The 25,591-nt window shown below is 46.3% G+C and overlaps 2 protein-coding genes across 14 annotated transcripts in view; one reads left to right on the forward strand and one right to left on the reverse strand.

The window, feature by feature from the left end:
* The window catches only part of LOC310885909 (uncharacterized protein), an 88,703-nt gene extending 63,476 nt beyond the window's left edge, over positions 1 to 25,227 (reverse strand). The window contains exons 1-5 of one of the 6 annotated variants that reach the window (XR_014575009.1): positions 25,088 to 25,217; positions 24,863 to 24,920; positions 22,352 to 22,439; positions 16,867 to 20,438; positions 10,338 to 16,293 (exon numbers count right to left, since the gene is read on the reverse strand). Coding sequence is in view for 1 of the 6 variants with exons in the window: in XM_083809761.1 (XP_083665887.1) it covers positions 5,865 to 6,029; positions 24,863 to 24,916 (219 nt within the window). In the remaining 5 variants the exon portion in view is untranslated. Of the gene's footprint in view, positions 1 to 5,864; positions 6,030 to 10,337; positions 16,294 to 16,866; positions 20,496 to 20,606; positions 22,051 to 22,351; positions 22,440 to 24,862; positions 24,921 to 25,087 lie in introns of those variants that run through there. The other 5 variants (XR_014575011.1, XR_014575010.1, XR_014575013.1 and 2 more) reach the window with 5 other exon arrangements.
* CSMD2 (CUB and Sushi multiple domains 2) overlaps positions 24,864 to 25,591 on the forward strand; it is a gene marked incomplete at its 5' end in the record, with an annotated part of 338,842 nt that continues 338,114 nt past the window's right edge. For 5 of the 8 annotated variants that reach the window (XR_014575007.1, XR_014575008.1, XM_083809740.1 and 2 more), the window contains one exon: positions 25,383 to 25,545. Coding sequence is in view for 3 of the 8 variants with exons in the window: in XM_083809740.1 (XP_083665866.1) it covers positions 25,383 to 25,545 (163 nt within the window). Of the gene's footprint in view, positions 25,093 to 25,382; positions 25,546 to 25,591 lie in introns of those variants that run through there. The other 3 variants (XM_083809741.1, XM_083809753.1, XM_083809742.1) reach the window with 3 other exon arrangements.

Here is a 25,591-nt window from a genome sequence, read left to right on the forward strand (position 1 = left end):
TAAGATACACAAATATTTTAAGGTCCTTAGTTCAACCCCTGAGTGTATTCACCGAAGTTATAGCTGACACATTATCTTATTCAGACGGCACCATTCCCTGTGCGGGATTCAGAAAGACACGGAGTGGGATTCATTTCCACCGTTCATTTGAATCGTCTCCCCTAATAGCAGCAAAACAAGAGAAGAAATAAACAAAGCCAAGACAGACACAAAATAGAAATTACCTCAGTGATAAGCATCCCTCCCTGGAAACAACCTCATTTGCTTCTCTCCTCATTTATTAAACACTTTTATTGCAGTACCGCATTTAGAAGGGGAAAAAAAGGCTTTTTATATTGCTGCTGAGCTCTAGTTCTACTGCTGCCACAGGGTCACCGTCTGCACTCCCTTTTCACTGACTGCCTGCGCCTATAGATATTGTAATTAATGACACCGAGGACTCCTTCCAGCATACACCCAGTCACACTCGTTTTTGCAGCATCTCTGGGCTCCAGCAGCCCTCACCACGCTGAGGCACATCAGGATTATACCAATAAGCCACAAGCCAGGCTGGAGCTCTTCACTGCAGTGATGCACAGCCACGCCATCCAGCACCGCCATCCAGCACCACCACCCAGCGACCACTCGCTACAGGACACGCATCACCCCCCAGAGGCTTTGGGTTTCCCAGGGCATCTTCCTCAGGCTCTTCTCAAATGCATCACAATTGTCTTCTTTCCTGCTAGATACTTCAGCAGCATCGCAGCCAACCTCTCTACAGGAGCAGAGGCTGCCACTCCTTCACCTTGTTTCAGGTTTCCTTATCCAGCTGCAAATCACAACAATCACAACTCAAAGAAGTTACCAAACGTTCGGCAAAGGGTTTTGGAATGACAGATACCAAAGACACAGAGTCAGACAACAAAAGGATAAAGTAGAAGAAGAAATGGATGAAACCACATAGTCCAGAAGTCAAATCACAAAAAAAAAAAAAAACAGTGATCGACTATTTTTTCCTTTAAGTCTCAAACTCAAAACAAAAACTGAGAACTCTGGGCAAAGAAGCCTCATACCAACCCAGAAGCAGAGCTGCAAACCCCTGCTAAGTAAAACAGCTAAAAGTCTGCTTAGCGCTGGCACGCAGCAAAAGGAGCACGGCTAGTTTCTAGGATGCCGGTTTGGACTTGGCTGGTCTCTCAGTTAAACCAATTTGGTTTCTGCCTGTTAAGTGAACAACTTTACTAAGGAACAAATCAAAGGAGAATTAACGTGGAGCATCCAGAAGAAATTTCCATCCATAACATACCTCTCGTTCATTCTCTGTGTCTGCCTCATTAAGGAGGCTTCAATGAAATCTTTTCAAAAACCACACAGCACAAAAACAATGAAGTGATTGCGGTTTGCAAGGAAGTGGGATGCAATTAGCATATGAACATCAAAATGTTTCTGCAATTTCCATTTGCTGTGTGTTGTCTACATCTTTTCAGATTCCTACTCCTTTTTTTTCCCCCAATTCTGTTCCAATTCCGACCCCTTAGCTAAAATCCAAGGTTAAAATAAACAACAAGGAAATTGTTCCAGTGAATAGTCCCAGCCAGCATCAACTCCTACTGAATTGCACATGAGAGTTACCTGCTACCACTATAGCACCAGCCAATGATAGATGTACTTTTGTTGGGGCCACATTCAAAGTGATCTTCATTTACGTGCATTGCAATAGAGAACCGAGTAAATTAATGTTCCTTTTGGTCTGTGCTTTGCTCGATCTTAAAGCATTTGAGTGTAACAATTTTGTTAATCTCTCAGATTTCCTGCAGTTATCCTTTGTGTTTGGGCTGCACAACAGCAAATAGGGTTACCATTAATAAATTGTCTTCAGGGGAGGGAAGGAGAGAAGACGACAAGAGAGGGTAGGGAAGTTTGGCAGTTTTTGCCTTGTCCTTTTATCAGTGCAGACTTCTGGTTAGCAGCATTACAGACCACAAGAGGTAGAGCAAGATTTCTTAGAGAACTAAGCTATTGTACAATATCGGGGCTCCTTGGTTAGGAAAAAGTATTCTCATGCACAGGAAACAAAATTGGTGGAAGGAAAGGATGTGAGATCAGCTGCTTCTTTATAGATTTAAAAATATATTCGACCTAGGAGATGCACAGTTAAAATTATTTTCCTATTCCAGAATTTGCATGAAGTCTAGGTTTTTGTCCAAAAAATATTCTTTAGCCCTGATGTTTGAATATCCAATAAAGGTCTCTCATCTTTTCCCCCCCCTCAAACTATTATAATGCTTCACGTTTCTGAGCGGGTCTCTATCTATAGCATCCTTAAGAGACAGAGGCATACAAGAGAAGGCATCCTTGTTCATGCAGTGCCCAAAGAGCCCAGACAGGTGAGCCAAAAATTTCAGTGAAGTAAAACAAAAAAGCATTTGGTCTCCTCTGTGCAAAGGACAGCAATCCTCTGCATTTTGTAATAACACAATAAATCAGGATCAACTGCTGCTTATATTCTGCAGGACTACAGGGGAGCTGTCTGAGGAGACAAAGAATTGGGGCCCATGATTTAGCACCATTGAAACCGGTGCTCAGAAACCCTGGAGCACAGAGTACAGTTCAGGTAATGTTAGAGCAGAGAGAGGTGAACAAATGTCACTATAGAGCCCTAGAAATACTGTCAGAAGAAACAGACCCATAGTTCAACATAGGGATAAAGCAATAGCTATTTATTCTGCAATCTGCCAGAGAACAGCTCAACAGGGTTTTGATTTGCCCCGGGACAGGTCACCTTCTGATGCAGTGCAACTGACACAAAGGTGCTCTGCTGGGAACAGAGGTTGGGTGACTGGGGATTGCATACAACCTGCTCACAAAGCTCTCAGCTCTAGGCCTGTGCCTGCTTTGAGAAAGAATCCTCTGCTCAGGCCAAAGCAGCTCAGATGTGCAGTTATTCTGTAGCCTGGCATTTATCAGCTCATTAAATAATCAATAGTTACCTTATGAGAATGCTTCCTGTTTCCTCCATCTAATTCTGCATGATCTTTGCTTCCCTAATCATGGGAGGATGCTTCTTTTAGACTGAATTAGCAAATGCCAGTGTGCCCTTCCAGGCCCTGATGTTTCAACTTGGCACACAGCAGATGGAAGGATGCTGACTGCTATGTTGAGTAGTTAATAAACATTTCTCTCCAGACACCTGGGCTACTTTCTCTTTCCTCTACATATTAAGAGCGTTTCTTCTACCCCATCCTCCACCTCCCCTGCTCAATCCACTAACTCACTTGCATCCTCTAGGTCAGGTTTAAGTACAGCTCCCTTGTGCAGCTCGACTGCACACCTCGGTGCCACCAGCAGCCAGGACATTGCTTCCTGTGCAAGTGCTTTATGCAGCATCTGCACCATCCCTGTCCTGATAATCCATGCAACACCAGTTGTTAGAGGCACTGAAACACCTGCCAACCTCTCATTTTACTGTCAAAAACTGCCTACTTCAGGCAAAAGAAACAATCCCCTTGTAGCCATGCAGGACATTTAAAACAGGCTCTTTGTGTTAGAACTGTATAGCTGGAACTTAGGAAACAACTCCATTAGTTAGTGCCAACGAATGCAGTTCTTACAAAGGTGAAGAGAAGAGTTTCTCTTGCTCTCTGAGGCTTGTAAAGAATCTACCTTAATGAAGAGGCACTGGAAAGCAATTCAAAGCCCACGCAGCCCTGAAGTGGCAGAGCTCTGCATGTGAATTCCAGTCTGGGTGTGCTGCCATCTGAGCTCAGGACTGTTCCTGCTCTCCAGCAGTCCCTTGTCTCCCATTTTCTGATCCCTGAAGTTTCTTCTGGGTCCCTTTTGCTCCGCAGTACATTACATGTTGCTAAGCGGTGGATCCTGTGCCCGTACAGCTGTTTCATGGAGGGGGTCCCCTCTTCCCCAGTCAGAGCCACAGGGAAGATCATTCCTGCCTTGGTTGCAATACATGCCAGAGAAGGTTAATAAATATTTATAAGCCTAAATGCTCAGAGGTGCAAACAATCAAGTCTTTTGCAAATGTCACAGAACATGGTATAGTCTAGGCAGATCCCCAAACGCCAAACCGTGTAGTCAGATCCTGCTTTTGCTAATGCAAACAAAGAACATTAACTGCAACTTCCCAGAGCGTGTGAAAGTCAGTGCATAAACCAAGCTCCCACTCCAAACAAAGCAACAATCTCTCCCAGGCCTTTTGGCCACTCCAGCTACCGCTGTTACTTACAGAAGAGCAACAACAAAAGAACACAAGCACTTCTAGAACCCGCTGTGCACTGGATGCACCTAGCAGACAAGTCTCTGCCCTAACTGGCTTGCAGACTGAGTACAAACAGCAGCACTGCTCCATTTGAGTCACAGAACAGCTTCGGTTGGAAGGGACCTCAAAGATCATCTAGGATGGGGCATTCACAGCTTCTCTGGGCAACATGTTCCAGAGCCTCACCACCCTCTGAGTGCAGAATTTCCTAACATCTCATCTAAGTCTCCCCTCTTTTAATTTCATACCATTCCCCCTTGTCCTATCATTATCTGCCCAAGTAAAAAAGTTGCTCACCATCTTTGAAAAGCCCCTTTTAAGTACTGAAAAGCTGCAATGTCTCCCCAGAGCCTTCTCTTCAGGCTGCACATCCCTGCTCTCAGCCTTTCTTCACTCTAACATTTGCCAAGAAGGCAAAGAGACTTGCCCAGAATCACAGCCTCAACCACCTAAGGACCTGTCTTGCCTCAGTCACAGCATTTCATATACACACACTTAGATTTGATAACACATCAGCTACTAAATCTTCTGCTGACGTTTTGGCTACTGAAATATTGTTCTGTCTCTTGTTACGCAGTATGGTGTGCAATTCATGCATGCTCAAAAGCACTTTCTACCTCTGCAGAGGGAGTAATGTGGAGTCATGAGTATTGGTCTCTCCATCTATCACAGGATTGAAACAGCACATCCGCAAAATTGCATGAAAATGCAGGGTGTGGTGTTTGCTTTAGTCGAACTTGTCATTTGCGAAATAGAGGTCTCAATTCTAATATAGAAAATCATAGACATGGTAAAGGACAATGGTGATTGTACAAACGTAAGAGACAGAAATTGCAGTTATTCACCGAACAAGCGAAAAAAAGCCAACCATCTGTGACCCAGCAAGTGACCTCTTTCACGCTATTGTATTCTCCGAGAGCTTTGAGTGTTTGTGCTACAGCCTAAAGTTACTAGATTCAGGAGCCACTTTGCACTGAGAAATATAATAATTTCTTGTTTTGTGTGTTAATGGAATGGGGAGAAATCAATCCATTCATCTTTGGGAAGGAATTTTTAATGCAACAAACAAACGTTCTCTCACTATGTGAAGATAAGCCATAAATAACAGGGGAAAAATAAGCAAAATCCTTTCCCTGCTTGCTTGCATCTTAGACCACGTGCAGAACCACCGATGACACCAACAGATTCATTGTTTCAAACTCCATGTCCTGGGGCTTTTGAAATGAAAGACTTCTAAATTACTGCCAATTAATTGCACTATTTGTATTCTTGGTAGAGCTAAAGTGAGATTTAGTTACTGAGCTTTTAAATGAAGAGAACAAGCGTTGCAGCCTTTTTGGCTTTTTTGGTTTTGTTCCCCTTCCCCCAACCTTTTGCATGCCATTTCTGTTAACGATTTAAACACATTTGACGCTCATGCTAAACATACATCCTGAATACGTGACACAAGTTCTCAGAAACTGCTTTTGGTGTTGGCCTCCCCTGGATATATGTGTAGCTCCCCTGGTCTCTGCCAACACCCGCAGCCTGGCCCCACCGCCTTGGCTGCCCCCATCCCAGAGGGCAGACCCCACATCACAGACCAGCAGCAGCAAATGCAGGTTGTACCCACCTCTTGTAAACATCCCCAAGGGGGAACGAGTGGTAACAGAAGCAGGGATGAATTTTCTTCTTGGACTGTGGTCCACGGGTCGGTGAAGTCCAGCAAAAACCTCCTGGTGCTCCGAGCAGCAGTTGGGTGAAGCGCAGGCAGCGTAACCCCAGCAGCCGTGACCCTCTGTGGAAACAGAAACACGCTCACCTCAGCTGCAGGGATCTCTGGCCTCAAAAGTCAATTCCAGAATTATCACAGAAGTTTTAGGAGAGCACACAAGGACTACGCTCCCCACCTTTGGTACAGTATTACAACCACTGGAAGGCCAGGAGTCCTTGCAGGTGTATTACAGTGGTGTTGCTGTTTTTGTGCATTTTGTTGTTCTTTCTAAGCTCATTTCTTGGAAAAAAGCCAGCACTATTTGCTTCTTGGGCAGACAATATGGAATTACTGTAAATTATATTGAAAAAATCAGATTCATTCACTGCTGTGATAATTGATCTCCCAATCTGTCTCAGAGAGTTAGCAGCTGGTAAGAAAATAAAATGTAATTTAGAGTTTTATTATTTTAAAAGAAACTAACCTAAGCATGGCAGCGAACAAGGGGAAGAAGAGAAAGCAAGTTTCTTATTTGCCAGTCTTAATACTAAATATCAATAAGAAAGCAAAACAAGAGATGATTGTCCAGGTATTTGAGAAATTCACGGTACATTAGCAGCAAGCGTCTTACGCACCACTGGTGGATCTTCCCTTGCAAATACTTCTGTGCAGCTGTACCTCAGCCCTACGAAAAAGGATTATGGACAGCGACTTCCACGGAGCAGAGGCTCTCTATTGGGCTGACACCATTAGCAAGGTTGGTATTGATGCTATCAAACCGATATGCCCCAAGTAACTCTAAGACTCAACTCCTCTATAAAAGCCCCTATAACTGGACCCAAATTCACGGGCAAGTTTTGACTGTGTTCAGTTCAGGCCCCCAAAGAGAAAAGAATCAGACCCCAAACCTGGCTTTCATGGCTGTTCTCAACAAGCCTCTTATGTCAGCCCATGCTTAGATCATACCACGCACGCAAATGGAGACAGGATTTGATTTTTATATTGAGATTAGCTGCAAGGAAATGCATTTTTATCTGCTGGGAGCAGAATGAAAGAACTCCATAATTCACAATAACCCAATAACTTACGAAGTGATCAGCCAAACAGTGTTTTCAGGTAGCTGAAAAATACCATGCTGTCACCAGTAATAAAACAAGAATGCTAACACTCTTCCCTGGCCAAAGTGGACCAACTCAAGCAAAGGAATGGACATGATGTCATTAGAAACCTGAGCTAATGGTGTAAGGCTGACGGCAAGATCCTGACTGGAGCCAGCTCAGTCTGGCTGCCCCATTTGAAAGCAACAGATAAACACATTAAGCTCTTAATTGTCATCATGCCTTAAGCATTGAATATGGAGCATCTTTTACCTTATTTCCCTCTGTCCTTCACGGGACGAACGGCAGGCAGGGCTGGCAGAACCTGGTGCTTACAGGAAGGTCTCAGCAAGGCAGCTCTCCACGCAGCACATCAGTGGCTGAGACGGAAGGCCTCACTCCTGACACGGAGTTCAGCAGGTTGGACTGAAACGATTTCACCAATAATTCACGACTACTGGAGATAATTCATCCTGTTGTACTAGAGGCTTTGATATATCACGAAACAAGTTATTAGCTGGAATAGTCTTCTTTTCCAAATACTTTTGTCATAGAACTAAAGAGCCGCGAGAGCCCTGACTTCCCAGGCGTCTCATTGAATTGGAGCCCTTCTGACAGCACGGGGTCAGCCGGTCCCCCACACCTGCTGCAGCGGGAGGCAGCGGTGCACAGCATCCCTGGGGCACAGCAACAAGAGTTGTTCCCACAGCTCAGAACACATCCACGATCACCCAGACCGGCCAGGTCTATTTTTCCTGTTCTCCACTAATCCTCACCTCCGGCATCCCAGTTGCGTGGTCATTCTTTTCCAGCTGCTGTACTGTCACTGGAGGTCAGTAGTTAAGATCATTTTTCTTGCTATGCTTGCTATTTCTGATTCGCATGGTAATAGTATCTAGCACGGTAATAGTATCTAGGACTTCAAATCTCAATTAGGAACACACGCTGCCAAGACGCAATTCGTTCTGAGGCTGGAAAGGGGTTAACGTACTTAGACTCACAAAGAAGGCTAACTCAAAACATGGCAATATACTTTTTTAATTACTCATTTTGCATCATTGAAAGGCTTCATAGTGGTTGGTTAAATCAATTCACATTACTTCACTGGTTCACTGCTTCTCCCCCCGCTTTTGTTATAGATTCCATATTTCAGTTGCATGATGGCCAGAGCCTGATGGTAGGGCCTTTTTTCTTTTATAAATCAAAAATAAATTAAGAAAACCTTGGTCCAGCAACACATCTCCAGACTTTCTCTCACCATCACAACTGCTGTAAAAACACAGCTTTCATCTCCCTAGCAGGAAGGAAGAGCAGCAGTGAGCAGCCTAAGCAGGGAACTAATTATTTACTGCCCAGACCTCGTACAGCTCAACTCCTACCATCACAATATCAAACCCTGGGTTCTTGCCCTTAACTTTCCAGCTCCGCACCTTTGGAAAAGTTACATTCTGCCTCTAGCTCTCAGTTTTTCTCTTTTGTCTGCAAGATGCCACGGAATACGGGGCTGGGATAATGGGACCCTCATATCCAAGGACAACAATAAGCTCTTGAACTACTAACACCAAAAGGAAAGGTAAAGGGGAGGCTTTGCCTATGTAAGGACACAAACCGATCACCTTGTTCTGTTACTTACGAGGTTTAACTGATTGCATCAACAGGTTATTTTGATATGATTTCAGGGCTCATGCTTTGTCTCAGTACAACGACACCCACCTCAGCAGCATCTGACACGCACGAGGTTTTCTTTGCTCCCTTATGGTGCTCGGGGTGGCTGCGACAATGACCTGAAGGTAATTATCCAGCAAGGTCACTGCACGACAGAGCGCAGGACAAAAGCAGTTGCTTCTCAGTCCTCTATCGCTGGAAGGCCACAAGGTTAAACAACTGAAAAATGCTGTGAGCTGTTTTCCCCTTGCAGGCTTTCATGCAGTTGTGAATTCTGTTTCCTCTCCTGCCTACAAGCTGATTATTAGTATAATGGTTATTACATCTCGGGGAGGTAATAAATTGGCAGCATAGTACAAGTTGCATCAGCACGAATGCAGCTGTTACATGACAGCTATGAAGAATGGAGAAGGAGTAAAAAAAAAAAAGCTCCTGAAAATTTATGTTGAATCGCCACTAAGCAAAGAAAGCAGGCTTCACACCAAGCCACCTACAATTCACCCAACCAGCACGGCAGCACCAGGGGCTCTTAGACTGGAAAGCGCCCACGCACCACCTCGGCCCTGTGCACAACCGCTGCTTCCAGAGGCACTGGGCTCAGTCCTGGGCTGGAAGCTTCTGTTTTATTCGCCGATGGGAGAGCACCCCTCAGCAGGCCTCTGCAAAGTGCTTTAAAAACCCCGATAAGCTGCACACCACAAGCCTGGTGCTCAGCCAACAGCCCGGGCACCACAAAGCAGCAGCTCCTGCACAGCCTCGCGGTGGGCTCTGACACCCCGTGAGATGCGAGCAAAGCAAGCGCCCCAGTGTTGGCCTGCTCACCAGGACGCAGCTGTGCCCTAGCTCTGCAAGGACTCCACGTTATTACACAAAATTTAAGGAGGATTTCTTAATCATTCTGTATCGCTATGGTAACACGAGGCAGCCATAAACAACCCTATGCAAGGTCCCACACAGGCGAGGGAGGGAGACTTCCCGTCACAGAGCACCTCTGAGCTTAACCGGGATGTCGGAGTAAGCCAGGGAAGGGGAACCCTGGAAGGAGAACCCAGCCCAAGGCTTCTCTGCTAATTAGTAACTGAAGAATTAACATTGCAGAAGAATCCAGAAGCCCAAGTCACCTCTCAGTGAATGCCTGGGCTGGGTGCTGTACAAAAGAGAGGGGAGGGAAAAGGCTTTGCTAAAGAATTACGACTGCGAATAAACCACAGAGCACAAAAACTGGAAGCCGTTTATTTAAGATATGGGTGAGCAGCACAAGCTACGATAACTTAAGCAAGATGTGCAAGTATGCAGAATATTAGTGGTCCCACAGTAGCCACTCTAAGACCTCATCCTGCAATAAATGAAAGTTTCTCACTCCTGAAACGGAAGGAGGAAGCTTCCCCAAGCCCCGCAGCACAGCAGCTAACGTCGCGGCTTCCCTGCCCAGATGTTCCCTTGAAGCCTAACCTCGGCTGGGGCACGCTCCTGGCGGGCACGCTTGTGTCAGCGCAGAAGCGGATCTCCTGCTGTTATTTCAGAGCCCTGTTTGTTTCGCACAGGAGCCTCCACGCAGCACTTGTTGCATTACAGGGTGGGTGTGAGTAGGGGAAGTGAGATTCCTTTTATATCACTGCAAGAAAATGATTAGATAATTACTCAGCAGGTAAAGCAGAACATATAGGAAAGGGCTGTTCTCATCATCCCTCCTTGCAGCATCTTGTCTATATTATTAGGAAATGATGTATTTGTGCCAGGCTAATTCATATGGATTGTAATTTCGGGACATAAATTACCCCCTGTCATGTGTGCTCAGTGCAGAGGAACAGCAGCAGAGATGCTAAATGTTTAAACAAATTTTGTTAACAAGCTTTTTTTTTTTTTGTCTCAGCCTCCTGCCCACTTCCCCCCCATCTGCTGGTGGCAGGGTGGGGAAGAGGGAAGCCTGCGTTGCTGGAAGCACACCCGAGCGGCAGGAGACAGCGGGCTGAGAAGGGAGGCAGCCCGGGCACAATTTGCAAAGGAGATGTGGTAATGCGGGGCTCGGAGGTGGAACACCCCGCTGAGAACTGTTCGTTTCCATAAACCCCGTAGAAATGCAAGGGCTTAGAGACCAGAGTCCCTTTGTCCAGCTCGGTCAGGACGGTGCAGCAGGACTCAAAGCAAGCTGGAACGCTGCAGAGCTGCTCCTACAGGCACTATGCCTTCGGACAAACCTTCCCTCCCTCCCAGTCGTGAGCCTGTCAGCCTCATTGCTCAAGTTCCATGCGTCACACTGACCCAAAAACCAGGGCCAAAGGGCTCTGAGCACCACTTGATCCCACCGCAAAGGCAGGCTGTGACAAAGGAAGCTTTAGATGTAAGCTCCCCTTAATTACTGCTGTTATTTACAAGGCTACAGTTTTTAATGGGTTGCATACTAAGCAGTTGTCAAGTGCAGCTGTACGTTTATTTATTACGGAAATATGTCCTAAAACAGTCTAGGTTACCTCTTGTAACTTATTCATAGGTTTTGTCAAAGACAGAATTGTTTAATGGTGCAAGAAATACATATATAAAAAGTAGTATATGTTCTGCTTTCCTGATGATGGGGACATGGTCCATCAAGTGAGTAAATTAATTTAGTGCATGAGGAGGAGGAGGAGGACAGGAACGAAGGAGAATTCCCCTTGAGAAGCTCAGTATCCAGCCAACAAGCTCCTCTTTTCTAATCTACTACTCTGAACAGCTTCTAAGAGTTTTCTAGAGTGCGCAGAACATCCACGTGGCAGTGCTCAGAAGGCTCTTGGAAGGATGGGAAAGCACCTTTTCTCCCTCACAAGTCTGAATGGTCAAACAGTTTTTCTTCCTTCCATACCTGGTACCTGCCCCAACCCGACATAATTAAAGTCTTCTCCATCCCCAAAAAAGAGACACTGCATTCCTCCCTTTTGTTCCACCATCAGGACACAAGCTTTCTTCTCATGCTCTAAATGCACAGGAATTGTCTCCACCTGCTCTGGATTTGTACTCTGGAGGTGGTTCACTGGTTCACTTCCTCAAACCATTTCTCACCATCACCTTGCAAAGTACGTTAGGGTGCCAAGAACCCTTTTCAGTGGTGGAGTCAGCAGTGGGGCTTGAGAAGCCCCAAACCAGAAAGGACACAGCGTACTGCAACCCAAAGCTCAAATGACATGAAGAGGTGGGTCTCCATTTTCCCTTGCATTGGGCAACAACTCCTTGGACCACGCAGGTAAGTTTAAGGCATGTTAGGGTATTCTTGTGGCCAGCATCACCATGCCTAGATCCGAGGCATAAACATTCAGCGTAACAATGTCAGAAGTCCTTTGCCCTGAGGTCTGGTAATACCGGTCTCTGCTAGGAGCAGCAGAATGGCCCAGAGAGGGGTGACCACAGCATTTCACCATTGTAGGAGTCATTAGCAGGGAAATTCAGAGGCACTGCAGAGGACAGCTCCGTTGGCAGCTCTTTTAAGCAGCCTTCTTGGCCTTCCCTGACATCTGTGGAACAAGACGTAATTCCTCAGAAGTACAGAAAGGGAGCACAGCAGCATCTCTCAAACCCAGAGCTGAGAACACGTTGCCTTTGGCATTTCTTGGACCTGTTCTCACCCCGCTCAAACTGCAGGACTTTGAGCAGGGAGTGTAAAATGGGACAACATAATCTGTAGCTTTGCATAACAAAAACACCGTTTACTCGAGCAGTGGGAGAGCAATCTCTTTAGGAAACCAGATAATCCAGAAACTAGTGTTAATAAGTTATTGACTTTCCTACAGTTCTTCCAGTGCCGGCTGATGGCTTCCGGTAATCACTTTGCCTCCATATTCACGGAGTCCAGCTGTGTCTCTTCGAAGAGCTCATTTATGGCAGCTTGCAATAATGTGATATTTCAGCAATGTCAGCTTTTGCGCAAGATATAAAAATCCTCCAATTTATTGCCCCTTGCTCCCAGTGCACACAAAGGAAAAGAAACCCATAAAAGTGTCTCATTCACATTTAGGTGAAAATGAGTCCTCTTTCCTGTCCTCCCCACATTTGGATTGAATTCCCTGCCAAGCACGAAGGAACCCCATGCCCTTTCTGCTCCGTTAGAACCATTTAGCGCTGGTAATGTGCTGCCAGGAAGCGGAGATGAAGTTGATGCGGCAGACAGGACCTAGCCTGAGAGCTGTGAAATGTTATTTCTGCTCCCGTCTCTGACACTAACCTGCTCTTTGTCCTGGTCAAGTCAGCTAACTGCATTTGTAATTCCGAGTGCGACTGGTCAGCTCGACGCAGCAGCACACGCCGCGGCTGCAGCTGCAGTTGACATGCCACAGAAGCTTTAAATCAGCTGGCTCGAGCCCGGCTAGCAGCTTGGCGCTTGGAAGCCCTGCCTGTAAGACTTAGGGGGTGATATTCAGGGCAATTAGCCAAGCTGCGCTTCATGTTAGCAGACGAGAATCAAGCAGCAGTCACCTCTAACTACACTGCAGGTTGCAAGTTCTTTGGGACCTGAAGTCTCTCTTCTGCTTAGCCACCGAGCAGGAGTACAGGATCGCAGAAGACACCCTGTGCCCCCAAGAGTACTTACGCAGGAGCTGGGCGCTGTTTAACCTACTGGGCTGAAGGGATAAAAGCTGAAGCGGGAGAAGTTGGAACAGGTAACGACACACACTAACTACACTGCAGTTTGGGGGAAGCGGGATCAAAGTACGGTGTACACAAGACAAGCTGGAGGAGGAAGAGCTGATCTACCTAAGACCTCAAATCACTCCATCCCAGTGAGAACAGCAGGGGAGAAATCAATAACCTGAGCAAGCAACTGTAATAACAACTGACATTTATACAGCATCGGATACCCAGGTGTCCCCAGACACTTGACAGATATTACAAACTGAACTGATTTACAAGCAGGGGATCTGGCTCCTTACAGAACATCAATTCCCACACCAAAGCGAAGAAGTCTGGTGGATTTTGTGACAACCTTCCCCCATTACTCCATTTCAGGGCCAAGTGTCCAAACGCTCTGATGTACCGCAGAAATTGCCTCCACCCTGGACAAGCCATCTCACATCCAAAGGAGTTAAATGTTTTTTTCATTGCTGGAAGGAAAACATTCAAATATGGGGAGGACAGACTCGTGTGCATCTTCAGCACACTGCTCGCCTTGTGATCTCCTCAGCCCCTCACATCAGGAGCCCAAGGGGCACATCACGGCTTTGTAGCAGCCAGGACACTTTTGTGCAGCCCCGAGCCACGGCTCTGCCTTTGGCACAGACGCTCAGCAGATGCAACAAAGGTGTTTTGAACAGGGTGTTTCCTTGTCTTTGTAAACGGAATGCAAGGCTGAAGCAAAGAGTTAAAAAACGAATGTGGGAGAGGACATAGGAATGAAATTCAAAGGCCCAGACTACACAAAAAAAACTCACAGCTCACAAGGAAAGCACACATCCGACAGCACTAGCAACTACAGCCCCAGGAGCCTGTTAGACTTGAGGCACTTGTCTGCTTATCACAGCCTCTGCAACTTCCCATCCCACCGCCGTGCCTGCCTGCAGCAGGCAGTGACCCATCTACGTCCAGACAGCCCGGGCAACAAGCTAAGTACTAGAAACCTTGGCTATTTAGAAAGATCCAAAGAGCAAGAGAGAACCAGGCTCAATGTGGCGAGGAAAGGGCCGCTGCCAGGGGCACACAGCAGGCTTTATGTCTCACCTGCTCACGGGTTGATTCATTCACTTCAGACCAGAAGGCTGTGACAGGACTCGCACAAGGCAGAGCCAGCGGGCCAGGTGCTGGACTTCACACACTGCGAGAGACCCAAAGCACAAAGCCCCAAGCCTCTACAACACTGTACCACTCCGTCCTCGCCCCTCCCTACAAGCACTGCTTTCAGTTGGGACTTTCATTTAGTATCTAGAATTACGCAATGTTCAACCTCACACTGAAAAACCACACTTCTACCTCTCCTTCCCAGCTCTGAACTGCTTGGTTCTAACAGCAACATAAACATATGGGGATTTTTTTTATTATTAATAAAAATTCCTTGAATTTTTCATGTGATTTTCATCTTACGTTTTCCCTCCTTAAGGCATCCTCCCCATACTGCACAACAAGCGTAGGAGGAAGCAAATGAGGGCAGCGCAATGAGCTACGCAGGCAGCGGGTACCAGCAGTCACCCACCTGCAAGCAGCACAACTACCTCGTGCAACACAGCCCAAGGAAAAACAGCGACATCTGCAACGCCTCACCTCTTCTCCTCTCCCTGAACGGAGGCTCTTAATGATCGCCCAAGTTTCTCTTCCTTCCTGGGCCTTGAGACATCCGTGCAGTTGTGGCGTAAGTTAGCACAATGCTACTGATGTCAGCCAGCACCAGCCGTGGGATCAGTCCTTTCCGTATTCACCTGGCACTTTATTTCTTTCTGCAAAAGCAACTGCTCCCATAGATTGCTGATTTTCAGATTAAATATGAAAAAAGGTGGGAAGTTGTGTGTAGGGAACGAAAGGAAAGGAAAGCCATGAGACATCCAAACTTTTTAAAGGGCTTCCTGAATTCCCACCCTGTATTTCTCACCCAAAACATCAACGCTGACGATCATCTCTGCCACTGGGACGTGTGACAACTCCCCTGCTATTTCAATAAGCCATGGGAGAAGAGCGGAGGATGGATTTGCATGCAACTGCTGCAAAGCTTCTTCAGCCCACTCCAGCTTGCAAATAGCAACAAGGAAGCTCTACAAGAGGTTGTTGAGACTCATGTGGCAGAAAACACTCCTCCTTTCAGGCACCAGATAGGTTTGCAGGCCTTGCATAGTTCCAGATAAAGAAGAAAAACTGTTCTAAAACCTTTAGTAATATTTCTTTCAGAAACAGTTTTGATCCATTAAAGAAGTCATCAGTTTGAGTTTCCAGCTGCAAATGGGTTTTCGCAGTAACTCCCAAAACATTTGGAACAACCTTGATTTTCAGAACTCATTCAACTTAGGATGAGCCAAAGACTCATCGTAATTGTTTTATCAGAGGAAAGTGCAACAGCAAGTGAGACAACTACAAACAAGCAGAGGCATTAGAACAGTTTTCAGAAGAGTTCACAATCGTGTTGACAAGGTTTGACAAGCAAAACGGGATCACGCTTTTTGATGAAAACACCTTTTCAGGCATTAAAATGAGAGCCAAAATGGAAGCTCTCACCCGTGTAGCCCGATGTTCTCAGCTGGATTTAGCATCCGGCCCCAGTGACAGGACTGCGCTCCTCAGCAGCTCAACGGGCCTCAGAGCCTGGCTTCAGCTGCTTCACTGCGCCCTGGCGAACAGCCTTGCCAGCGATGGGGAGGGCACAGAAAGGCTTGAAGTAGTAACAGAAGCAGAATTTGTCTTTTGAGGAGAGAACTACATACCTCACAGGCTTGTTCTCAGTGAAGACAAAGCAATACTACATCAGAGGTTTGATTACTCGCTTTTAAGGCAGAGGTCATGGCACATACTGGTGCTGGTATCGAAACCAGCATAGGAAACATCAGCCGTGGTACTCCAGAAGTGATCTTGCTGCAGCTGTTGGAGGCCAGTCAAAGTCCCACTGCAAAGAATATCACCTACCAGGGGTTTGCATCTAGCTCCTGCAAAGTCAGAAGGGCATCGGAGAGAAACTTTCTCAGTTAAACCTGCTGCTGCTTTTCTGATTGCTGCTATATTCTTGCTGTACTTGAGCTACTCGAGTATAAACAAATCTGGATGAAGTTTTCTAGTACCATAAACAAATAATTGTGGGAGGAAATTAAAATCTCACCGGTATTTGTTCAGCATTGTAAAAGTGACTTTGTCAGGCCTAACAAGTCTAATTGGTTTCACTGAGAAGCTTTTCAGTTCTGCACAGGAACACTAGAGCTTGGTTAAACACCTACAGAGACCTCATTTCCCAGCTCAGATTTTTCAGCTGCATGGGCTGGGTGCCTCACCAGGCATTTCACAGCTTGCCACAGTTGCACAGTAGCAACCCCATAACCCTGAAAGGGCACACAGAAGCATTTTCACCAGCTCCCGGTACCTAGAACTGTGCGCTCTCCTCTTATTAAAAACCCTGAGCACAAGAGATGTTGCGATGAAAAGGCAGTGCGGAACCTGATGAAGAGACACACGGGAGCTCAGGCAGGAAGCTTTACCCAAATAGTCTTGTCCCAGGCGCAACTTACACAGAGTTGGCTGCAGGAGTCAGGGCTGAGGTGGTGGCGATGATTGCGGGCACTTCCCATCCAATCCAGGCAGTCAGGATTTGGGCTTTTGAAGTCTGCTCAGCACTAACACGGTCTCTCCAGTTGCTACACGAGACCAAGGGGGACTTGCTACCACTCTCGCTTCCCAAAGCCTTGGCAGTAAACACCTGTCAATCTGTGAGGATTTACTAGAACACGCCAGTCCCCAAATCCCACTTGTTAAAGTTTATTGTTAGAGCAAATCCCTCATGCAAAGACAGGTTGTTGTAGCAACAGTTTGTCAACTTTTAACTTCACTTGTTTTCTATTCTCCCATCCCCAAACCTGTCACCTCCCATAACGGAGCTGCTTAATGGGATGTCAGAGGCAGGGAGCCTGTGCCAAGGTTATCAACAGAGCTCCAGTAAAATACCAGCCTTTCTCTCGTGTTCGCTTTAAGCACCTATCCTGCTTCCCTGCAACATTACCGGTCTGTTACGGGCACTGTTTTGCATCTTATTTTAAGAAGGACCGAAAACATGTTACAAGGAAATTCTGAACCTCACGGACCCCTCCCCACCACGGTATACCTAAGAACATAGCACCCAGATGATGCGGGGTTCTTGCGAAGCCTACCTCGCACCAGGTGCTCATACCAAGAGCACAAAGCTAGGCACCTTCCTGTCTGTTTCTTCCTCTCCCCATGCAAAAGACATCATAAACCTCCTATCTTCAGTGCACCTGCTTCGCCCCCATACGCTGAGCTTGCAGTATTATAGAGACATTGCACCACGCATCGATGCACCCACAGCACTCCAATCTTCCCCAGGCTCAAAGCCTTCTCAGGGCTTCAACAGAAAGTTTAATAGCCCAGAGTAATGCCTTAAGGCAAGGCTGAGGTGTGAACTGTGGGAACCACAGCAGTTCTTAAAATACGGAGTGCTCCCGACAACTCTGCTGTACCAGCGGCACCAGTGACCTTGTCACCGTGCGTGCTCTCCTCCCGCGCTGATGGGGCCAGCAGAAGACAAAGGAGAGGCAGCACTTGCAGAACACGCGCTCCAACAAGCCTTTTTCCAAAGCGTTTCTGCTTTGGCACACAGGAAGGAACTCATTCACAGAAGCCAAAGTCCTTTTCAGGCAGAAACATTAAAATGATGACCCATTCTGAATATGCCCAACCAAGACCTAAATTTAGATTAAATCCTGGACTCTCCCACTAACTTCAGGGGCTTCAGTGCCAGCTCTATCTGGCCCTCATTACTTTTACAACTGATGTAGCTCCACCGTGGTATCTCCTGACTCACACTCTGTGAAAGGTTCATGTAAAGGCATTAGCTTTATTACCTCCAGAAACATGTATTACTATATTACTGAGTTAAAAACGTCAAGCATTAAACCTAAAAGCCAAGTTAAAAGTGTGCATATAAGGCAATATTTTTGACACCTGTTACGCAGTTCCTTTACCTTGATAAAAGCCTGAACACAGGATTACCAAGCAGAGCAGAGCATCTATCACAACTCTGATTTCAGCTCCTTTTCCCCAAGCTTTTCTTATGCAAAGAGCAGTTCAGCATCAATCCACAGAGGTAAAACAGATCCCTGAGCCTTTTCCCTCAACATACCTGTCTCTAAGAAGTGCCGCAAGTTGTTAACTTGAAAAGACCGGCAAGTTCCCTCATGGATTCTCTCCATCCTCTTTTCTACATGAGGAACTCCACCGTTCTCAGCCTCAGAGAGGCTTCCTCATCCCTATCAGGAGGAACAGGAGATCCTCAAACAACCACCCAGCCCTGCTTCTCACAGCATCTTATTTCAGCACAAATGCCTTGAGATAATTGGGAACAGCAGCAAAGGCACACGAGTAATCCAATCTCAGGGTCAAAGAAGAGGCTTTATTACTACAGATCCTGTTGATAACAGAGCACCACTTTCCTGCTTTGCTAGCAATTTACCGAAGTATGAACTCTAAGAGGTTTCAGGCCAAGAAAGAAGCTGATGCCGAATTTCCTAAGACTGCAAATTGTTTACGAAGTGTAACCATGCTAAGCCTAGAAGCCCAGGAAGCACAAGATTCACTGCAGCCTAACACAAGTACTCTCAACACAGGGGAGCATTTTCAACCCAGCTTCTGGTGCTCCAGCTCCCTGCCCTCTCCAGGACAAGGCAGAGCCCTGCTTTGTCCCCTTCACAGAGAGTAAAGAGCAGCGTGAACACTGAACTAGCGCGGGACTATCCTATGGTCCTTAAAGTTTCAGCCTTCATACCATTTTTCTGTGCAGTTGCACTAAGAAAAACCATCCCCTTTCCCCAGCCCTTAGCCATTTACTGTGTGTTCAACGAACTTTTCAGCGGAATATCATACAGCACACATCCCAACACCCACTGTCAACCAAATTTACAGCCTCAAAGAACTCAACCAGGTCAGTTTTACAAGAACTATTTTCCATGAAGCTACACGGGCTGTCGTTCACTATACTGAACACATGTGGAGGGCACAAAGATTTGTTCCTGTTTTGTAGAGCAGAAAGCTGGGGCACATACAGAGATATGAGCTACTGTTTCCTGAGAAAAGTGGCAGCAGATCTGGAAACTGATCCTTGGTTCTGTTCAAACCCAGCCCAGTGCTGTAGCATCACTGGCCTGCTCATCTTTACCTGCATTTTAAAGCAATCACATTTAAGAACGTGTCCACAGGAAAATAATTCCTTTTATTTTGCATGTTGCAATAATGCACACATACATGATCCAGTGAAACAGGAGCTCTGCTGTCAGTTGGTCTATCACAACTGTGAGCCAGACAATATTTACCCATTCCTGCCAGACTTTCTTCCACACCAGTGTGCAAGTCAGAATTCCCCAGCACAAAAGCAGACACAGGGTGTTTAATACCAAACACAAAGGAAAACAGAAGTGGTTATGTGCAGAACACCTCCCACAAAGTTTGATCCTGCTGGAGTGGCAAAAGGAGCGGCTTTCTGTGTAAAGCACCCGCAAATTAAAAACAAACAGAGCTGCCTGGTTACAAAAAACTGATTAAACTCCTAAGCCCCTCAAAGTAGGGACTGTTTGCTATGGAGCTATGTAGCATGTAGAGATGGTACAGATGTTTATTGCTGCTTAAGTCATCGACAGAGTCTAACACAGGACTTGAATGGGTCTCCCGGAGGCTTCTGCTGGGTGGGATAAGGTGGCAGAAGCTTGCAGTGCAGCTGGTAACTACTTGCATCTTACACAGCTTCTACATGGCGAAAACGTTAGTGCCTCTCACACAGCTTGTGCAAGCACTCAGTACAGAATGCATCCGGGAAGCTAGCAAAAAGTGCTTCGCTGTCTTGTCAGCAGATCACAGAAAGCCTTCTCATTCACATTTATCCAGTTGGAAACACAGGTAATTGACGTGAACTTGAAAAATATGATTTGGAAGAGGGGAGTGAGGAAAGCTTCTCTCCAGCATTGCTGTTCCACCCAGCCTGTACTCAGTCAATCATACCAGGCTGGTTAATCGGTAGCTCTATTATCACCTTCCTTTCCTGCATTTACTCTGGGCACAAGAGGCACCAGGAGGGAAGCTGAAACCAGAACAAGGTGTAAATATGTACATGCTGCAGTTTGTTTGTTGCTGGTATCTGAAAATAAAGAAACACAAACGGAAAACAAAATATTCAATTAGAACAGCAAATGGTGACTCTGCCTGCCGAAAAGCAGGCGTCTCCTGTTGTCTCAGGGACAGGAATTAGGTGCACATTCCCAGCCTTCTCTTCGGAGAGCCAGAGCTGCATTTAGAAAGCCCGGAGCAGCAGGGAGGATAGATGTGCGAGGGGGCACCTCTGCTTAGGAGCTGTAATTCCCAAGGAGGGCTGAGATCTCTACATGCTGGTCCTCAGAGCTTGCAGCATGACAAACATCTGAGCAAGGGGATCCTGCTGCATCTTAAACATCTGTCACGTTATAGTCAGGAGACAGGAACAAGAAGCCACAGCACAGACACTGGTAGCACGGGGGTCTGGACACTCCCTCCCAGCCAGAGCAGTAAACCAGAGCCCATTTGCTTAAGACATCCAAGTGTCTGATATGCAGGTGAACACTCTGGCACCTCCCTCATGCAGTCTTCCAACATCTTACTTGAAACGGAACTACCCTGCACCATTGCCGTTTCTGGTCCTGAGTCAGTCCTTGCAACAGAAAAACAATCTAAACGCAGCCCTGCTCAGTTATGCAGTGCTACAGAAGCACAAAGTAAATCATTCAAAATATAATTTGAAGCTATTATTTATATTGTGGCAGAGACCCCAGGTGAACTCAGAGTCCAAATGTAACAGGTGTTGCACATATTTTATTTCAATTAAATACAGTAATAGGGAGACCAGCCCAAGGCTACAGGGAGCCAAATTAGGAAACTGCACAAGAAATACAAATAAAATGCATCACAGACTCATTCAAGTGATGATCACAGGAGCTTGGCTGGCTGCTCCTCTGGGCAGCTCTCTTTATTACTAAGGTATGAGCGAATCTGTCCTCACCAGAGATCCCCCTCTGAGTAACATCCTCTGCTGACACGGTGGTCAGCCACGACTTTTGCTGAAGGGGAGGAACAAATCCTGGAGCTCCACCACCACTGACTCAGGTGCACCCTCTCTTTCCTAGGGAGAGGAAATGAATCAGACACCATCGCTGACCCTGCACGGCAGCCGGGGAGAGGAACATCTCTGAGGCAGGCTGGATGCCAGCTATTTGTGTGATGAACTGAAAGGTTTGTCTGAGTTTGTAGAACAGCTGAGAAGTGAATCCAGGCAACTGCTGCTCAACCAGGAGAACGTGCATTTACCCTGAAAAGAACTCCGGCTTGCCTCCTCAATCCAGCATTTTGTCTGTTTTCACACACCTGTGCACACAGACCCCTCCTTAGGCACTTGCTCTCTCCTGTGCCCTACTCGGAGCTCCCAGCCTCCTGACGTGCAGGGGACAGGATGCAGCTGCAAACATCTCCTGCTCATTTTAACAGCTGCAAATGCTTCCAGGTCTGCTGCAGGGCAACAGTAGGAGAGAATCTTGCAGAATCCAATCGACAGCTGTATCAGGCTCAAGCTGACTTGCACATTCATTATTCACATAGGCTTTGATTTGTTCAGTGCCAGAAAACAGCAATGCCTCTGCTTCAAGCTGGCCATAATCTCCAAAGCTCTGCAATTGTAGATGTTATGATTACAGAACTGTTCAATTCTTTGTATTTCCTAAAGCAACAACTACGTGCCTACCCACATGAAAGCCTGTGCTCGGAAGCATTGTCACAACCTTTGTTTTTCTGCTTGTCTCTCTCTCCCTCCAAGTCTTCCTTACTCCCTCTCCAATTCATGAGCGTGGCACTGATGTATATCCAAGGCCTATTCATGCATGTTCAAGCCAACCCATGCAGGTAATTAATCTAATTAAGAAGTGACTGTATTTATAGCCAAGTGATATGTATAGTTCATATACTACTGACCTTCACCTGTTATTTATCCCCTTCAGCCCCCAAGCTGAGTCAGCTGGAGCAGGACCCAAACCAGGCCTTTGGACATGGCTCTAAATCTCTGCATGTAAGGGAAAAAGTCCACAAAATGAACATTCAGGTGATCTGTCACAACAGAAACTTGGGCTGTGCCAATTTTCTTCCTGACGCACTGCCTTTTGCATTTACCAGTGTGGAAAAGTAAAAACACCGAAAGTTCTTTCATAATATACTTGGCCTTGGGGCTGAGCCACTCAGGATGGGAAGCTGTATCTACAAAAGCATTACACTGATTTGGGGAGAAATATACCAGGAGCAGTGGAAACATGACACTAAAATGTTTGCCTCTTCTTTTAGATTAAAAGAAATAACCCTTTCCTTATATTTTTTTTTTTTTTGAGGAAAAAAAGTAAATGAGACAAGTTGAGGACAATTTTATAGGAGGCCAGTGACTATTTCAAAGACTGAAGGATATCTGACTTAAGCTTAAAAACTAATGACTGACACAAGCAGCACATTAAAAGTTAATTCTGACCTTTCCTTTTTGTCACAGCTACTCCACCTACCCAGTCACCTTTTTTTTTTTTTTGTTACCCCTCCTTCCATTTTTTCTGTGGAAGACTTCATGCCAAACAAAACCAAAGCCATGCAGGACACCACCTCAGAACAGATGCTTGCTTAACTTTCCAGGTCTAGTGTGGATTGGCACCTCTTACAGAGACTGCCAAACAGAACACTTTGTTACTCATGTAAAGCTCCTGAGGAAGCCTTGCTGGCTGAGACATAACTTTTTCCCTTTACTTTCCAGAGTAATAAGCAAAATGAACTGACTCCTGTTGACCCCATCCCATTTATCGTTACCTCCTCTAGTAGCATATAAGGTGCACAGGGGATTGAATAGTTACGAGAAATAGATACAATTTCCTACTTTTGTTATCGAGACTCTGGCATATTCCACTGCATAGAGTCTAAATGGGACTGTTGGTCTTTCTGGTATTGGCATTTCCATTGGGAAGGCCACCAGTGCTAATGAGAGTTCATAAGGAACATGTAGGTCTTTGAAACAGGCTTGACTAACAATTGCAAGGAATGCCAGTCATCCGGAGCACAAATTTAACTCCCTCCCACACAGGCCTTTTGTTAGCTTGCTGTTTACAGCTTGAAGTTATTGACATCATAAGCGTTGAATCATAAAGCCAGAATTAAGAGAAAGGATCCCCGCTTTGCTTGTGGCTCCCTCCTTTGTTGTACATCTCTCCCCCCCTGCTTTGGTTCCGCACCTCATTCAGAATATGTGACACATGCAAGTCTCCGAGGGATAAAAGCTATAGCAACAGGAGTTGTACACCTAATCCTTGATGCAGAGTGCTAAAAGTGTACCACGCAGCATCACATTTCCTATTCACAAGGCTGTTCATGTTTTCATTCATGTTAAACTCAGGAGAGAAACTACACAAGTTCTGTAAACGGAAAAAAAATTGAGGGCAGCAGGTCTGACACGGACTCTTAGCATTTAGTTTATAACGCTGAATTACTTTGGCGGTGGTGGTGCTGGTATAAAGGGGGCTTGCACCTGTGAACCAGGAATATCACCCTGGAAGCATAACAAGAAATGGGATGTCCAACTGTCTGGGGATTACCAGGGGCTTGCTTATTACAGTTATGTTCTCAGTCATGGCTTTATCTCAAGTAGAGAGGCTGATAATTCAGCATCATACACCTGGACAACACGCACTAAATTCCAGTTTGGATTGGCTGCTCTCGTATGCCAGCCACCACTTTGTTTGCAACACCATCAACTGCCACAGTTGAGACAAAAAGACCCTCACTCCAGAATTACCCTACAACTGCTCCTCTGGGCAGAGAGCTTGCCAGGAACAGAAAAATGACTCCTGAGTTCTGGCTCAGTTCCTCCCCACTATCGCTGCAGGAACAGGAATAAGACGACAGGACAGAACTTCTCGTTCTTTTGGAGAACCCCTCAGGTCTCACCAGGGAGGAGTGGTGATGCAGGCTTGTCTATCCTGGCTTTGCCAGCCAGTTCAGCTCCACTTTTGCTGGACAATTACCCTGTTTGTGCAGGCAGCCCACCCAAGGCCACACACCCTGGCCTGGTAGAAGGACACCACAAGGAAGCTGCTGGGAGCCTCAGGGAGCTCCTCCCAGGGGCTGTGCAGACACAGCCAGCAGGGAGCTGTGAGCCACAGGAGCACTGGGTAACACCTGAACTTTGTGAGCATAAGCAGACCTAAAACAAGGAACCAAACCTTGAATACGTTCTCCATTCAACTCTGCATTAGGAAATAACACACAATTCACAGCTTCCCATCTGTGGGCTGAACACTGGCTACTTACAAACGAATATTTTCACAGCCTGAAGGAGATACAAGTCCTTGCACTCTTAGCTCCCACATACAGACTGTAGCAGGTATCAGCAGACACTGCAACTATCACCTGAACCCAAACAAAACTAATTAACAAAAAAAATAACAAAAAAAGACTTACCTCTGTCTTTGTGCAAGGAAACGTCTGTTTCTTGAGAGAGGTAAGAAGACCCATGACCCTGGCAAGCCAGTAAGAAAATGGAGTTCCCACCAGGAGCTCAGAGCCCAGCCCAGCCTAGCCCGGCCTCCCTGCTGCCCCCCACCTCCATTTTTTTATTATTATTTTTTGAAGGCAAGAGTGAAGGTCGGTAGCCCTTCAGCGAGACCTATCTCTGCTGCAGCCTACCTGAGGTACGTTTGTGGCCATTACTGCTAGCGCGTCTCAGGTGGACCACGGAGGGTGCTTTCAGGTGCTTGAGTGGTTTCAGTAGGTTTCATTTTTTTGAGTAGTCTCAGGAGTTTCAGTTTCAGTAGTTCTATTTAAAAAAAAAGAGAAGAAAAAGAGAAGCTCTGCTCACCTGTAGTGAATACTTCGGTGGCTGGGAGGTGCTTCCAGAATATTCCAGGCCGTCAGCAGCCTTGCATCAGGTGCTGAGGGTTGCTGAAGACTTAGCAGGAACCAGCTTGATAGCCCTTTTGAAATGCAAAGGTGTGTTTTGCACTCTAATTTTCCTTTAGGGTTAAGTTGTTGCCCCCCCCCGGACGTGGTGCTGGTTCCTGTTGCAGCTCTTAGCGCTTCACGGAGATGCGTCTTCCCAAAACGCGAGGAGCTGGACTTCTTACTCAAGCCTGCTGCAGCCTGTGGTGAGTTTAACAATTACTTATGTAAATAGTACATTTTTCTTAAGAA

This window comes from Anser anser (genome assembly GCF_964211835.1).
Source record: "Anser anser genome assembly, chromosome: 24".
NCBI lineage: Eukaryota > Metazoa > Chordata > Aves > Anseriformes > Anatidae > Anser > Anser anser.